The sequence below is a fragment of the Narcine bancroftii genome, chromosome 4, assembly GCF_036971445.1.
Source record: "Narcine bancroftii isolate sNarBan1 chromosome 4, sNarBan1.hap1, whole genome shotgun sequence".
In the NCBI taxonomy this organism is placed as follows: Eukaryota; Metazoa; Chordata; class Chondrichthyes; order Torpediniformes; family Narcinidae; genus Narcine; species Narcine bancroftii.
In genome coordinates this window covers 53,287,440-53,301,677 of record NC_091472.1, presented here as the reverse complement: position 1 = coordinate 53,301,677, position 14,238 = coordinate 53,287,440, and the positions used below count along the sequence as shown (strand labels likewise).

Sequence of the window (14,238 nt, the reverse complement as noted above, 5' to 3'; positions counted from 1 at the left end):
TTGGATCACTGCTGGGAGGTAGTACGAACCCAAAATGTTGTCTCTCTACTTCTCCTCGTGGATGCAGCCTGACCCACTGAGTCCCTCCAGCTTTTCAGTGTTTGCTCAAGATTCCAGTGTCTACAGTTCTTGTGTTTCTTCAGGATATAGTTTGGAGATGAAAATAAAATCATTTCCAGCTGCTAAATGCCCATTGTGTTAAGCCCAGTGCAATGAAGCTGTCACATTAAATCACAGTGATTTGTGGGAGAGGTTAGTCTTATTTTTTTGAGGTTTAATGAGGCCCATGTTATGGAGTTGTCAAGTGTCGAGTATCCTAGTGAAGCACCAGCAGAAAACTTAAAGCAGCATGACTTAAATACAGATTTGGTTTTGAAGTTCGGTGGATTTCTACTGTCTTTGTGATGGGTGCACATTGATATCAGGCGGTGGGAGCATGACTCAATTATTCTTTGCTCTTTGATGACCAGAACCTCATCTAATATCATTGCTTCCTTGTAGCTTTGATATCTCCATGTTATAATTCTGGAATATTCATACAGTTCCTTCAGATTTTGCTTGTATATGCTAAGTGGGGTTTTTGACCATAATTTTAGTTTTTTTGTAGCTTTGGTAGCTTTTCTAAACAAGTATTATTATTCTATAGAAATGTGCTTAGATCTAGTTCAACAAATGTAACTTTTTTTGAATCAACATGAAATGTTAAATTCACGAGATGAAAAAAAATTATGATGTAATTCTCACTTGAAATTCCTTATCCAAATTTGTAGGTGCAGGAAGTTGTCCCTATCACAAGCTGTGACACAGCAGGAACATTCCTTCTGCTGGGTTGTAACAATGGATCAATATATTACATAGGTAGGAAACCTTTTATATTTGCAATCTTCTATAACCTATTCCCAATGATGGATAACTAGCATTGTTAGGTTATGGCACAGACTGGGAGGATATAAGCAAAGCCTACAATTTGGCCTTGGTAAGATCTCAAACTCTTAATGACCTATCTTAAGCAGTGAGTAGATAACAATGTGTTATATTGTCTGACTCGGGCATTCTACGAGCATCCATTTCAGTCTGTTGTATGTTGACCAGCTGACAGCACACTGGTAGTTTAAGGCCTATCTGGTGGTCTACTTCCATGCTACTGCTCAGTTGTTCTTGTGGTCAAGGACTGTATGTCATTGTGAGTAGTCCTAGTGGTTGGGCTGTCATGAGAAGCTTCTACAAAATATCAGGTGTTTGCCTGCTTAGTATGACCATGCACAGGGTGTTTGATATACTCTTGTTTCTCCATGGCTGGCTGTTTCAGTGTGGATGTACAGGCTTTTAAGTTACAGCTGAGTGTTATTTTAATCTGAAGGATTCTTGGCTAGCTTCAAAATTGTACATCAGTGGTAAAGCATTGTAATTATTTTCTGACATTTGGTTTTTATTTTACCCTCACTCTGGAAAATGTATGTATCATTATGTGTCTATAATTTAGAAAAATGAAGATCAAAAAGTATGCCTTGAAGAATTTAATTTTTCATTAACCATGACATTAATTTCACTCAACATTACAGATATGCAAAAATTCCCTTTAAGGATGAAAGATAATGATCTTCTGGTAACTGAACTTTATCATGATCCATCCAATGATGCCATCACTGCATTAAGTGTGTACCTCACTCCCAAAACAAGTATGTATATTGCTAATCACCAAACCAATGTGATGTACTGTTTGAAAATTATACCAGCTTGAGGGTGCAAGCATTTCTCATTGATTATCAGGTATAATATCAAGATGCTGTGCATGGAAGTGTGAGGATGACCTGACAGAAGTTTATAAAATCATAAGTGGGATGGGCACTTTTTTCACATGGTGTGGAAGTCTTGGGCTTGGGAGGAGTTGGGCTGAAAGGCCTGTTTCTGTGCTGCATGACTAAGCACTTGTGAGCAATGGCTTTCTTGGGGTGAAGTGATTGATTGCATTTGTACTTATTAAGAAGAAGGATAATGAGAAAACTGTATCTGGCTTCATAACTGTTGCATTTGTAAACTTTGGATGTAATTGATTTGCAGCCAGTATATAATCGCCATCTACATTTTGCTTTCTAGGTGTCAGTGGAAATTGGATTGAGATTGCATATGGAACTAGTTCTGGTGCAGTGCGTGTAATAGTCCAACATCCTGAAACTGTAGGCTCAGGTCCCCAGCTTTTCCAGACATTTACAGTTCACCGTAGTCCAGTGACCAAAATCATGCTGTCGGAAAAGTATCTGGTATCAGGTAAACTTTTATTATTGGCATTTAAATAGGTTTATGTCTGCACTTCCAATCATTTGTACTTTTAGGTTTTGCACTTCCATATATTGTGCATTGCTTAGATGTAGTGTGCACTTTCAGCTTTTTATCTATTTTCTCTTCAAAATGCAATATTTATAAAAACTTTACTGGAATGCATTCGAAAATGCAAATTCTTAAAACATTAGAATAGAGAAGATTGAATGAAAATCATATTTTTTTAAAAAAATGGGCTGAGCTCACTTAATCTCCAACAAAGTTTTCCTTTCAGGGTATGTCCACTTGTCACTTGGAAGAATTAATATTGCCCATTTGAATAATGTTTTCTGCAATGTTTTTCCCCCACATGGAAAAGAACCATCTTTCCTGTGTATTTTGGTTTAGTTTTTAAGCTGAGTATTTGGATTAGTGTGGTCAATGGTCTCTATAATATTCTACATTCAATTTCAACCACTTGCATTGAAGTCTCATTGGGCATTTCTCATAACTGAATCCCTGGAATGTAAAGCATCATTTACTCAAATACTTGATCGTGATACTACCCTTATTGATTAATATTAGAACAGAGAGCACACTATTCACTTTGGTGATAGTACCAAACATAAAGGGACTAATTGTTCAAATTTTAAGTCAGTCAATTTATGAAGAAACTTGTATATGAACATAAAAGAAAGAAAAACACAATTAAGCCTTTAACATTAAATTCAGCACCTTTGTTTTATTTAGAAACACAATGCATGTAAAATGCCTCCACTGTACACTATTGAAAATATTTTATTTATGATAAAAGATTCATACAGTTTCTGAGAAAACTGCAATTTTTGCAAGAATCTGTACGTTTGTTTTCTAATTGTGAATGTAAGGGACACATATTATGTTGTACTTGATTTTGTATTCACATTGGCAAAATAATACAATGATTTTAATTTCATCACATAATCAGGTTGAAGCTTTCCTGTTTTTGCCTCTGCCCTGATGGAAGTGACGAATAGTTTTATCTTGCAGTGTGTGCAGATAACAACCATGTGAGGACTTGGACAGTCACTCGTTTCAGAGGAATGATTTCCACACAACCAGGGTCCACTCCACTAGCATCTTTCAAAATACTTTCACTTGAGGAAACTGAGAGCCATGGAAGCTATACAGCTGGTAATGATATTGGTAAGTAACAGAGCCAAGAGGAGAAAGGGAGAGATCCATTGATAATAAACTAAAAACAGTGTTGAGGATATCCAAAGGCTAACTGATACTTCGAAGTAATGAGTATTATTATTATTTTTTAATTTATGTTTCCTCCCTCTAATGGTTATTTGCATCTGTGGGTGACTTTGGAGGGGTTCGTTAGCAAGTTGGAATGAAAGCAGCAATCAAATGTTGCTGGTAATTGACTTTGACATTGCATATTGATTAAAAGAAATTTAATAGCTAATTGTCAGCTTTTAACTGAAATGCCAGAAGACTGACAATTATAACATTTAGCATGTTTGTGCAACAAGTTTCATGTAAACAAAGTAAGCAAAGATCTTCTCATGGTTTGAAATTAAAAAGACTGACCATTGTTATCATTATAAAAGAATAGAAAATATAAATCTGGAACATGACTTTAAACTAAACAGTGACAAGAGGAGAGGGCATGTTGAAAGTTAAATTTTGGACTTGTGTCAAGAATGCTTTTTATAATTTATTTGTCTATGAATACATCTAAGTTATCTGTGTGTATGAAAGCTAAGGTTTATTGGCAATTGAGGGATACACCAGAGGGCTTTCTGAAAGGTTGAGTACAGATGAATCGAATGGCATTTATTTTGTGTAACCTTTGGTTAATGGTGATGTCTACATATCTACACTTACCTGGTGCAAATGAAAGGTGCCTGAATATCGGAGATTGCAGCAATGTGAGAGGGCTTGGATTTGATTACTGCACCTGAAAAGTACAGGTGTAGAAGCACTTGCCATTTAGATCAGGCTATGGTCATTAATCAAGGATGAGAAAATAATTTTGGAACTCACTGAAAGTTCCACTTCCAGCTTTGCTGTCAAAAACTGCTGTGAAGAATTTACAATACTTAAACTATCTTCAATGTTGATGCATTTAAGTTATTAGCATTGTAACAAACAAAAAATAGAACTAATTTGGATTTCAAGTCCTACAATCCCCAGGGAAATTAAACAAGGTCTCAGATCCTGGCCCAAGTCTGTTTCTCGGGATCAAGAAGCAATAGTTAGTGTCAATATATTGGTAAGTACTGGACAGCTCATGGAGGAAATCTTTTCTTTCCATTTAAGCCAGCAGTTCTGGGCTGCCGAGATAAGAACCTTCTATCTTAAACTTATAGTTCTACAGAACTTCACTGCTAAGAATCAAATCACTTATTATGTAATTTTTCAAACTTCAGTTCGATATTTCATGATTTTGTTTTCCTCTGTGTTTTAAAGGACCCTTTGGGGAGAGGGATGATCAACAGGTTTTCATCCAGAAGGTTGTTCCAGTCACAAATAAGCTGTTTGTTCGTTTGTCTTCCACGGGGAAAAGGTAATCCTTTGGCAAAATTAATTTCATCTTGCCATTTGGGGAATGATCTGTATAATTATAAATCCAATGTTATTTTGATTGCAGAATTTGTGAGATCCAGGCAGTGGATGGGATGATGATAACTGCTTTTACTGTGAGGGAATGTGAAGGTTCAAGTCGAATGGGTTCTCGGCCAAGGCGGTACCTCTTCACAGGCCATGGAAATGGAAGTATTCAGATGTGGGACCTGACCACTGCTATGGATATGGTAAACAAAGGGGAAGAGAGAGGTAAAATGAAAGAAAATGTGTTACAAAAAATAGTCCTATCTGTATTGATTATTTGCTGATATTGGATGCAAAGAACCTTCTGCTTATAATTTCTCTCAGACATAAATAGTTTTGTAGAAACTGGCAGTAAAGAACACTCCAGAGAATATGGATACTCTTGGATGTCCAATTGAAATTTCTGGTTTCTGATACACAGCCCAGCATTACAACCAGATGTTCCTGACAATGGATTTGTTTTCAAAAATCAAGTTCTCTTTATTATTGAACTTGCAGAAACTTTATGGCTTTGACTGTCAGAGTATGATAATTTCACAGAAATTATCAAGCACAGTGTATGATTTAAGCTATATCGTCCAATAGTTGACTTCAATGATAAGATGTGTCTGATGTCTCTCCTAATATGGATGAATGCTAATCATGAGTTATTTGAGTCCATTTATGAATTCTGGGCGTAATGGGTTAATAGCCATACATTTAAAAAGGAAATCTGTATTCTGCCCACACATTATCCCATTGCATTCTGGGGAAAAAAAACTATAGGAATTCTTTTAAATAATGGATAATGAATTCCATGAGATCTCAATGAATATCTCCCCTATTCCTATCATGTACGAACTTCCAGCAGGAATTAAAAATAATAATCCAATTTAGGCTTTACAAGACATTATTTCAGGAAAGAGTGATTACTAGAAAAGAATACCTTTAATTATATACAAGCCACACTTTGTTATTTGATCATCAACTTTAATTGTACACACATTTTCCAAGTTAAATGTTCATGAATTTGTTTATACAGTAAAATCTCCATTATTCAACAACTCACAGGGATGCCAGATGTTGGATATGTGAATTTTACAGTTGACTGAGACTCACTCTTCTAATGCCTAATACACCTGCATTAAGAATACACCATTTAAAAAACAAAAGACGACGCAAAATGTAAAGTAATTGGAAAAAAAATCAGTATTGTAGTCTTTAGTTATGTAAAGTTTACTTTAATCAGATCATTTTCATGACACCTCCACGCCAGTGTTCCAGTCAGACTATTAGCGTAACCTGTCACATCTCCAAGCAAATGTCTTGGTCAGGCCCTCGGCACAAACTAACTCACCTCCACGCAAGCATCCTGGTTAGGCCCTTGGAGCGAACAGACTCATCTCCACGAAAGTGTCCCCGTCAGGCTGCCAATACACCTACCTTGCGCTGACAACCCAACTCATCTCCACACAAGTATCCCAGTCAGGCCCTAGGCACATCTTCCTTTAAATTCGAACCCCATTCGCAAGCACTGTAACAGTGTTGCACTAGCCATGCTACCGTAATAATTAACCTGCTCTCCCCCAATTTTACAGAGAAAGCCTTACTAATTCACCTAATAATATACTAATAAGTATAAAGACTCTTACTGGACAGGGATAGAGAGAAACTTTGGGAAAGTCACCCCAGCAGCGAGCGGCATCGACTGGCTCTTCAAGCTGGGCACTGCCATTTTATTCAAACAGGGCACAAGCCGGAGCTGCATTGGCTGAATGTTTGCTCCTTTCTTCACAAAGGGGTTGTGTGTTGCTTCAGCAAATATTTAATTTTAAAATTTTAACTGTTGGCTTGAACTTGATTATTCTTACATTTATTTATTTTCTCCATATGTTTTTTGACGGTTGAGTTTCCAGTTGATTGAATGCCAGATAATAGGGATTTTTCTTTATTCAGGTGCAGCTGTTGATAATTATTATTAGTAATAATATAATTCAGTAAATAAAATGTTCTCAACAGATGCTGCAGGAAAATTGCAATTTTTCACATGTATAACTGAAATAAAGTGAGATACCAATGTAGATTTTTATAGAAAGCTATCCTTGATTTCTAATCTATAATTATACGTGCTGCTCATAAAATTAATCCTTCTTGTAGATGTTGGAGGTCCCACAGAAGAAGAGCTTTTGAAGTTGCTGGATCAGTGTGATCTGAGTGCATCCCGCTGTGTTACTCCCAACATCAGTCCAGCTGCCTCTCTGGTACAACATACCAAGCTGCGGGAGTCGAGCTCAAGGTAGATATCAAACAGGCTATTATTTGCTTTCTTTTAGCAGCAAAAGCAGATTCTGCCAAGAAGAAATCCTAATTTGAATGGGTATTGAAAGTGGGGATTTTTTTCTTTCTGTACTTTTAAAGATTTTATTTTTAAGTGTCATATCCAGAAGGCTGTCACAGCATTTCGACTAAAGGCTCTGAATTCATATGAAATATTTTGTACGTGGCTTGATCCTGTCTTATTTGTATACCCCTGATAATAAATGGCTTGAGACTCTGTTCCAGTCCATTTTCAATTACAGGTGCTCCTTAACTTGCAATGAGGTTATGTTCTGGCAAACCCATCATAAGTCATAAATATCATGTTGAAAAAGAATACTGCACCTGTCATTTTTTATAATTTTGAATACCTTTATTTTACACTGAAAAGAACCATTAAAGTACACAGCTGAAAGCACACTGGGCATGAAGAATGTTTGAAGCAATGAACTAAAATTAATTGCTGGAAGGTGGGGCTGCTAAAGTGACAGGGTCATCAGTTTCACTCGTTTTCATGATGGCTATAGAGACTGAGCATGGTTGAGTCAGCATGCTATACACTACTCTCACACGATGCTGCCATTGCCCAGCGGCGCAAGAGAGTAGCGTACACAAGCACGGGTACAGATCGGGATTCGAACCATTGTAACTGAAAAATTGTAAGTGGACCATCGCAAGTAGGAGAGCATGTGTATTTTTTTGAAGGACTACAAATGAGGTGGGTATTGAGAGGGTCAAATAATAAATTACATATAATCCTGTGCCTAAGATCCATTGAAACTTGTCAGAATCAGGATTGCTGTGGTGGAAAGTGAATTCTATATGAAAGCTTACAAACAAAACATCTTAAATACTTCCATTTTAATGTCTGAAAACATTAAAACATTGCAAGCCAATGGGACATGTTAAAATGCTTAAAATTTTAATTAATTAGACTAGTTTATAATATCATGTTGAATTGCTGCAGAGTTTAAAAATTGTTTAATCTGGTTTAACAGCACAAAATGATGAAAATACACAGGAAGTAAGGTAGTGTCTGTGGAGCAACAAATTTCAGGATAAGGATCTTGAATTTATTGAAGGGTCATTGACATGAAGTGTTGATTCTTTTTCTCTCACCACCCATGATGACCTGACAAATATTTTCAGCAACTGTATTTTTTTTAAAAACTCAAGTTTGAATTGGCAGTTAACAGCAGTTAGAGGCTAAAGGGCAATGACGTAATTTAAAATGTCTAAGCCAGCGGTGGCTAAACTACGGATCCCGGGCCAACTGAAGCCCATTAGGGGGAAAAATAATGGCGATGCTGTCGGAGCCGCTATAATGGCAGTGCTGCCGCTGATGCGGACCTGCAGAGAACGAGGAGCGATCTCAGCACTCCCCCACAGGGTCCAACCACCCAGTCTGCCATGACTGCAGTCGGCTCTGTGCAGGCTTTAAATGGCCTGTTAAAGGAGCTGACGGTAGTTGAGCATCACAGGACAAAACATTTGTTTGGCCCATAACACATTTTTCTGTATGTGGCTCACAACCACAAAAGCTTGGCCACCCCTGGTCTAAGGTATATAACATCAATGCAACAAAGTCACATATACATCCCACAGATTTGAGACCATGCACAAGAATTACTCCATCTCCCTGCACCTCAGCTCACATGCCCCCTTTCCGCCCAGATAACATATTTGCATCCATCTTTATCACCATCATGCAGTTTTCTTGTCTGCTGTTTGACCTCTGCTCTATTGCACTTTCTGCAAACCTTTACCTGTATGTTACCTGCGTCTTTCAATCAGACTTGTAAAGCAAGGAAAACATTTTTCCTCCAACTGTGTATCTAATTGCATAAATTATTGGCCATCCCCCAATATTCAACATCGCTTTGTATTACTAATTGAAGTAGAACTCGTAAGCCTGACTCAGCCTTATGATAGACATAACGTTATTCACTCCTTTAAGGCCAGAAAGCAAGTACGACCTTGGACACTGATAGTTTGTACTTTGGAGAGTCTGTGTATTGCAGGCCATTCATATAGATGTCTGTATTCGTGTTTAATTCTGTACTTTGATTTTTTGTTCTTTCCACTGTAGTTGCCACATAGTTAGTGCAGCACTTGAATTTCACTTTTGAATCCATCTTGTGATAGATGAATGGAGGAGCAGAGGACACGTCTTTATGGAGCGCAGCAATTTTGTCTGTTAGAACAGTCTCACAGGACATTAATGTGCACCAGCATCTATACCTCATGGTGCTTTTCTTCACCTCTGTTTTAATTCAAAGAACAGTAATACCAGCTTTGGAAGATGTCACCGGTGCATAAATCTAGGAATAAAACACAAAAATTTGCAGACAGCTAGGAGTGCCAAGTTCCTTGGTAGTACATGATCACAGAGGAATCATTCACTTTGCAAAAATTACATTTTAAAGGTCATTTATTATTGGATATTGTCATTTTTTGGAATGTTTATTAGTTCTGCTTCACGAAAGTAATCTGATTTATTTGATATTTTTTAATCCTCAGTCTTCAGCTTCAGACCTCAGAGGCATTTCACGAAACTGCAACGTATGGTTCTGTGAGGCCATACAGAGAGAGTCCACTGCTAGCAAGAGCAAGGCGGACAGAAAGCTTTCATAGTTACCGAGACTTTCAGCCTTTCACGTTCAATAAAAGTATGTTAGATAAAGGGAACGCTGCTTCCGAGAGCGAGACAGCAGTACAGCTGGAGGGGGAGTCAAAAATAAGGAAAATTGGACCTGGAGACTATGTCAATGAGCGAAAGAGCCAAGTGAGTGAGACTCGAGCGTGCCGGAGTCTGGATGGGACACTAGAGACTCCTAAAGCTGGTGAAGGTATGCCTGAACTCAGAAAAAAGATGCAGGATGAAGAAAATGATAAGTTTGAAAACAAGAAAAAAAATGCATTTGCATTTGAAGGAGGATTTTTAAGCAGAAAAAAAACTGTTGCAGTCCAGCAGTTGGCATCATGCCCTGTTGGTGCTGAAGCAGGAAGTGAGACCCAAGGTCCACCCTCGCCCACAAAAGTGGCCACTTCTCCTCGCCACAAAAAGATCGAGGCTTTGTGCCAAGATCAGAGCTTGTAAGTTATAATCACTACAATGGGAACATTGATTTCAACTAACAAGGACCTTTAATATAACAGTATTCTGTTGCACCAAAATTGTACACTAAATACTAAGTTCAGAGAATTTATTTTATTCCTTATCAGTATTATTTTGTTTTTTGGTTTCATGAGCGTACACTAAACCCTAGCATAAGTGCCGCTACAAGAACTGACAGAAAATTCCGTCTTTTGTGTCTGAGCCTGTTGAAATTTATTTGTTAGAGCCCTCCATTTTCAACTGCTCCAATTTTTTTTGTATACTTTCGTGCACCAAAATATCCCTTCTTGCAAGTATGTTGAAGTATTTTGAGAATGTGAATGCCATTCTCTTTGCCAGGCTTTCGATTGCTTTAATCTGTATTTATTTTAAAGGTCATGTGAAAACCGAGCCCAGGGGGTGTTACTGATGATTGCTTTAATGTTCATCCTACAACATCCTTTAGATTTCCCAAGTCAAAAGTGCTGCAAATATGAATAAACTATATTGCATCCAGAAATTCTGATTTCTTTTAAAATATTAAGCACTGTTTAATTGTACTTGAAATGTGCTGCAGCCTTTTGCATTATTTGACACATTTGAGTTGTTTTTTATTTTGTACCCTGACTGAAATTAGAAATAATTCCAGTTATAGTTAAAGGACCACATTGTGCTGTACAGGCAGTAACAATTCACCTTGAGATACTAATGAACTAATCTTTCATTTAACATCACAAACAAGCTGTTCTAATTTATAAGAAAAGGGAATAAGTTATTAGTATAAGTCCTAATATCAGTTACCCTCTTCCTATCCTAGTTGATTGAGACAGTCTGTTTTTATATTCTTGCTGTAATAATGGCCTTGTATTCACTGGTTCAAACGAAATCTGATTCTTTTGCTTATCTAAGTTCTATGCAATCTCTGCGGAAGGACAACGCCTAACACAAAATGGAAAGCAGCCTTTGAATTTTTAATGTGAAACCCCTTCAATAAAAGATTTTGGTGGTAGCATTCTTGGACAGTTATTTTCATGCTTAAAGTGAAACTTACCAAATAAGCAAATCCACATTGTGTAAAAACTGAATCCTTGTACATCAACTTGAAGGAATTTAAATGTGGGCCAATTCCATATCAGTGCTTTTAATAGTCTATACTTTTCCCAATCAACCACTATAGTCTTGTGTTGGAAACATTTAAGTTTTTACTTAATTAAGGCATACAACATGATTTTGGCCCATTTTAACTCATTTGAACCTGCTCTTATTTTGATCCAAAGTGTGCAGATATGTCAGTCACAAGATCAGGAAGGATGGTCTTTCTTCAATGCAATCATGTATCAATGTCAAATTTGCAGATAAAATAATTTGCTGATTCCCCTTAAGTTTTTTTTTTAACTTATTTCATGACTTCTTGCCTCAAAGGCCTTTTAATATTTATATGGGTCAAACTTGTATCACAATGTCTGATGTTTTAAAGTAGATTGGAGATGGGTCCTGATGTGGACAAGAATATTTGAAGTAGAAAATTCTGTTTGAATGGCAGAATTTTTTGTACCTGTACAAAAAAGAAAAGCAGCTAAAACAATTAATTCCTATGGTTGTGTACAGGTTCTGAATTCTTTATTAAAAAAAAAAGACATTCCTTCATTTCTTTAACACTGGTATAATTAGGACCCTCACCTGTGGGGGCAGCAGAATCCAAGAAACAGAGGAGGATGTGATGAAGTATTTTTCTTTTATAAGACCCAATCTGAAATGTGATAAATGCTTGTAAAGATGTCAGACTAGAGTTTTGTAACTTTGGTGCTCCACATTATTATTTGGATCCATTGCCATAGGTATGCAGGACTGGATGTTAAATATCATGCAATAAGGGATATTAACATCTAGTCCTACATAACATATCTATGGTAATGGATCCAAATAATCAATTTAAAACATAGATTTTTAATCCGTACAGTGCATTTTATTTATTTCTCAGTACACGAGCAGCACTTTCAAGGTCATTCTTATTGCCCTAAAAGGTACTGATCCAGCTTTGGTTATAATGCAACTAAATTTTTGCTTGCCCTTTCAGGAGGGCAGTTGAGATTCATTGCTGTGGATGTGAGAGTAAATTTGCTCTTCTGAATGACAGTAGTGAGCAGATGGGTTATTAATGATGATCTGGTTGTCACCATTATTGAGACTTAATTAAATAATCTGAATTCAAATTCCAAAGTTGACACATTGGGACTTGGACACCACCTTCTCAAGGGCAATTAGGAATGGGCATTTATAACCTACAAAGCCTACATCCCTTGAATGAATTATTTGTTTTAAAAAAAACATTGGCTTGTTAGTCTTTACTGCTAGATTACTTTTCTATTTTTTTTCTGGAAAATGCACATAATGGTTTCACCTCCAGCGAGACAGAAAAGCAAGATAATGTATCTCTAGCACTAAAGAGGGATGGATCCTGAGGGCTACCACACCCCTCCCCCACCACCATCTTTCCATCTTGCAGACCTTTCAAGCTGTTGAATACTGAGATAGTGAAAGGAAAATAAGTTCCTGAATCACGGAAGACAAAATAGTCTTCTGAAAATTAGATTCCAATACTCCAAGATCAGGGGTGTAAGACTTCACTGCCAGAGCATGTAGACCTGCTAAGGTTCCAAAACAACAACTAAAGATGGGTTCAAGAGGCACAGAAAAACAGTGCAACCCCATTGGATTGGCTGCATGTGAGTTGGGGGGACAAGGAAAGAAAAAAAGTCCCAAATGATCTTTGGTGGCCTCGTTTTTCAGAGTGGAGAAGGAAGATATTGGTTCTCTGCCATATTCCTGTTAAAACCTAGACCCAATCCAAACAACACATGAACTATTTCCTAACATCCACCTTTGGAAGTCCATCTCCACTAACCACAACACCTGGAATGAATCCTTGATATGAGGACAACCATCTCAGACACCGAATTATTGATTGCAGCTCTGCATTTCACGACTTAGTCTCAAACAAACTTTGGACGGTTGGTCTCAGGAACAATCCTCAACTTCCTGACAAACAGGATTAGCAACTCTTCCATGATGATCCCTAATGCTGGTGCCCTGAAAGACTAAGTGCTCAGTCCCATAAATATAACAAGAACTAATGGCAAAAAACCATTCCAACTTAATTTACAAGTCTGCAGAGGCCATTACCATTGTAGGCCACATCTCAAACAATTACACGGAGCATATTGAGTCTAAAGTATGGACATGTGAAACAAGGCAGTTTGTTTTGCTTGTCCTTACAGGAAGGGGGAGGGTGAGGCAGCTGTCGCTATGTATCAATGGTGCTGAGGTGGAGATAGTGGAGAGCTTCAAGTTCTTCAGAGTGAATATCACCAACAACTTGTCCTCCCCCAACCATATTGACACCATGGCCAAGCAATAACTTCACTTGGTCAGATGTCTAAGGAAATTGAATTTCTCTCCAGAGCATCTTAATTTTTATAGATGCACCAAAGACTATTTTTTTTTTTAAATGTAGAGTTGTGAACACAAACCAACCTCACTCTGATTACTCCATCTACATCTCCTGCTACCTCAAGAGAATGCCAATATATTAAATCACCTATCCCACCCTTCGGTTGCAGAAGGATATGCAAGGGTGGAAATAGGAAGTTGCAGAGTTTCTTTGCTGCTTCTATCAGACTCAGGCCACAGCTGGAGTACTGTTTGAATACTAACTAGTGCTTCATATAACTAGCATATTGCTCAGTCAGCAAAGGAAAGATCCCATGCTGCCTTTGCCATTCAAGTTATCTTTCCTGATGCCACCAGGAAAATGAACAGACATTCTAATATGTTTTTCAAGAAGCATTTTGGCCCCTGCAGCCATCTTAATTGTCATACTGATTGCTCAAATCGTGAGATTTTTCACTCAATGCATACATTGCAGAAAATGAAAATTTGGGGGGGGGGGGGGGGCAAATTTTCCACCATGCTATTGGGCAGCATTA

The 14,238-nt window shown here is 37.5% G+C and overlaps 1 protein-coding gene across 3 annotated transcripts in view; it reads left to right on the top strand.

The window, feature by feature from the left end:
- Nucleotides 1-11,261, top strand: part of kctd3 (potassium channel tetramerization domain containing 3) — a 96,069-nt gene extending 84,808 nt beyond the window's left edge. For all 3 annotated transcript variants that reach the window (XM_069931290.1, XM_069931292.1, XM_069931291.1), the window contains 8 exons: nucleotides 771-858; nucleotides 1,563-1,679; nucleotides 2,098-2,268; nucleotides 3,289-3,444; nucleotides 4,720-4,816; nucleotides 4,901-5,085; nucleotides 6,997-7,135; nucleotides 9,676-11,261. In XM_069931290.1, coding sequence (XP_069787391.1) covers nucleotides 771-858; nucleotides 1,563-1,679; nucleotides 2,098-2,268; nucleotides 3,289-3,444; nucleotides 4,720-4,816; nucleotides 4,901-5,085; nucleotides 6,997-7,135; nucleotides 9,676-10,255 — 1,533 coding nt within the window. In that variant the 3' untranslated portion in view covers nucleotides 10,256-11,261. The remainder of the gene's footprint in view (nucleotides 1-770; nucleotides 859-1,562; nucleotides 1,680-2,097; nucleotides 2,269-3,288; nucleotides 3,445-4,719; nucleotides 4,817-4,900; nucleotides 5,086-6,996; nucleotides 7,136-9,675) is intronic.
- The last annotated feature ends 2,977 nt before the right edge of the window (nucleotides 11,262-14,238 follow it).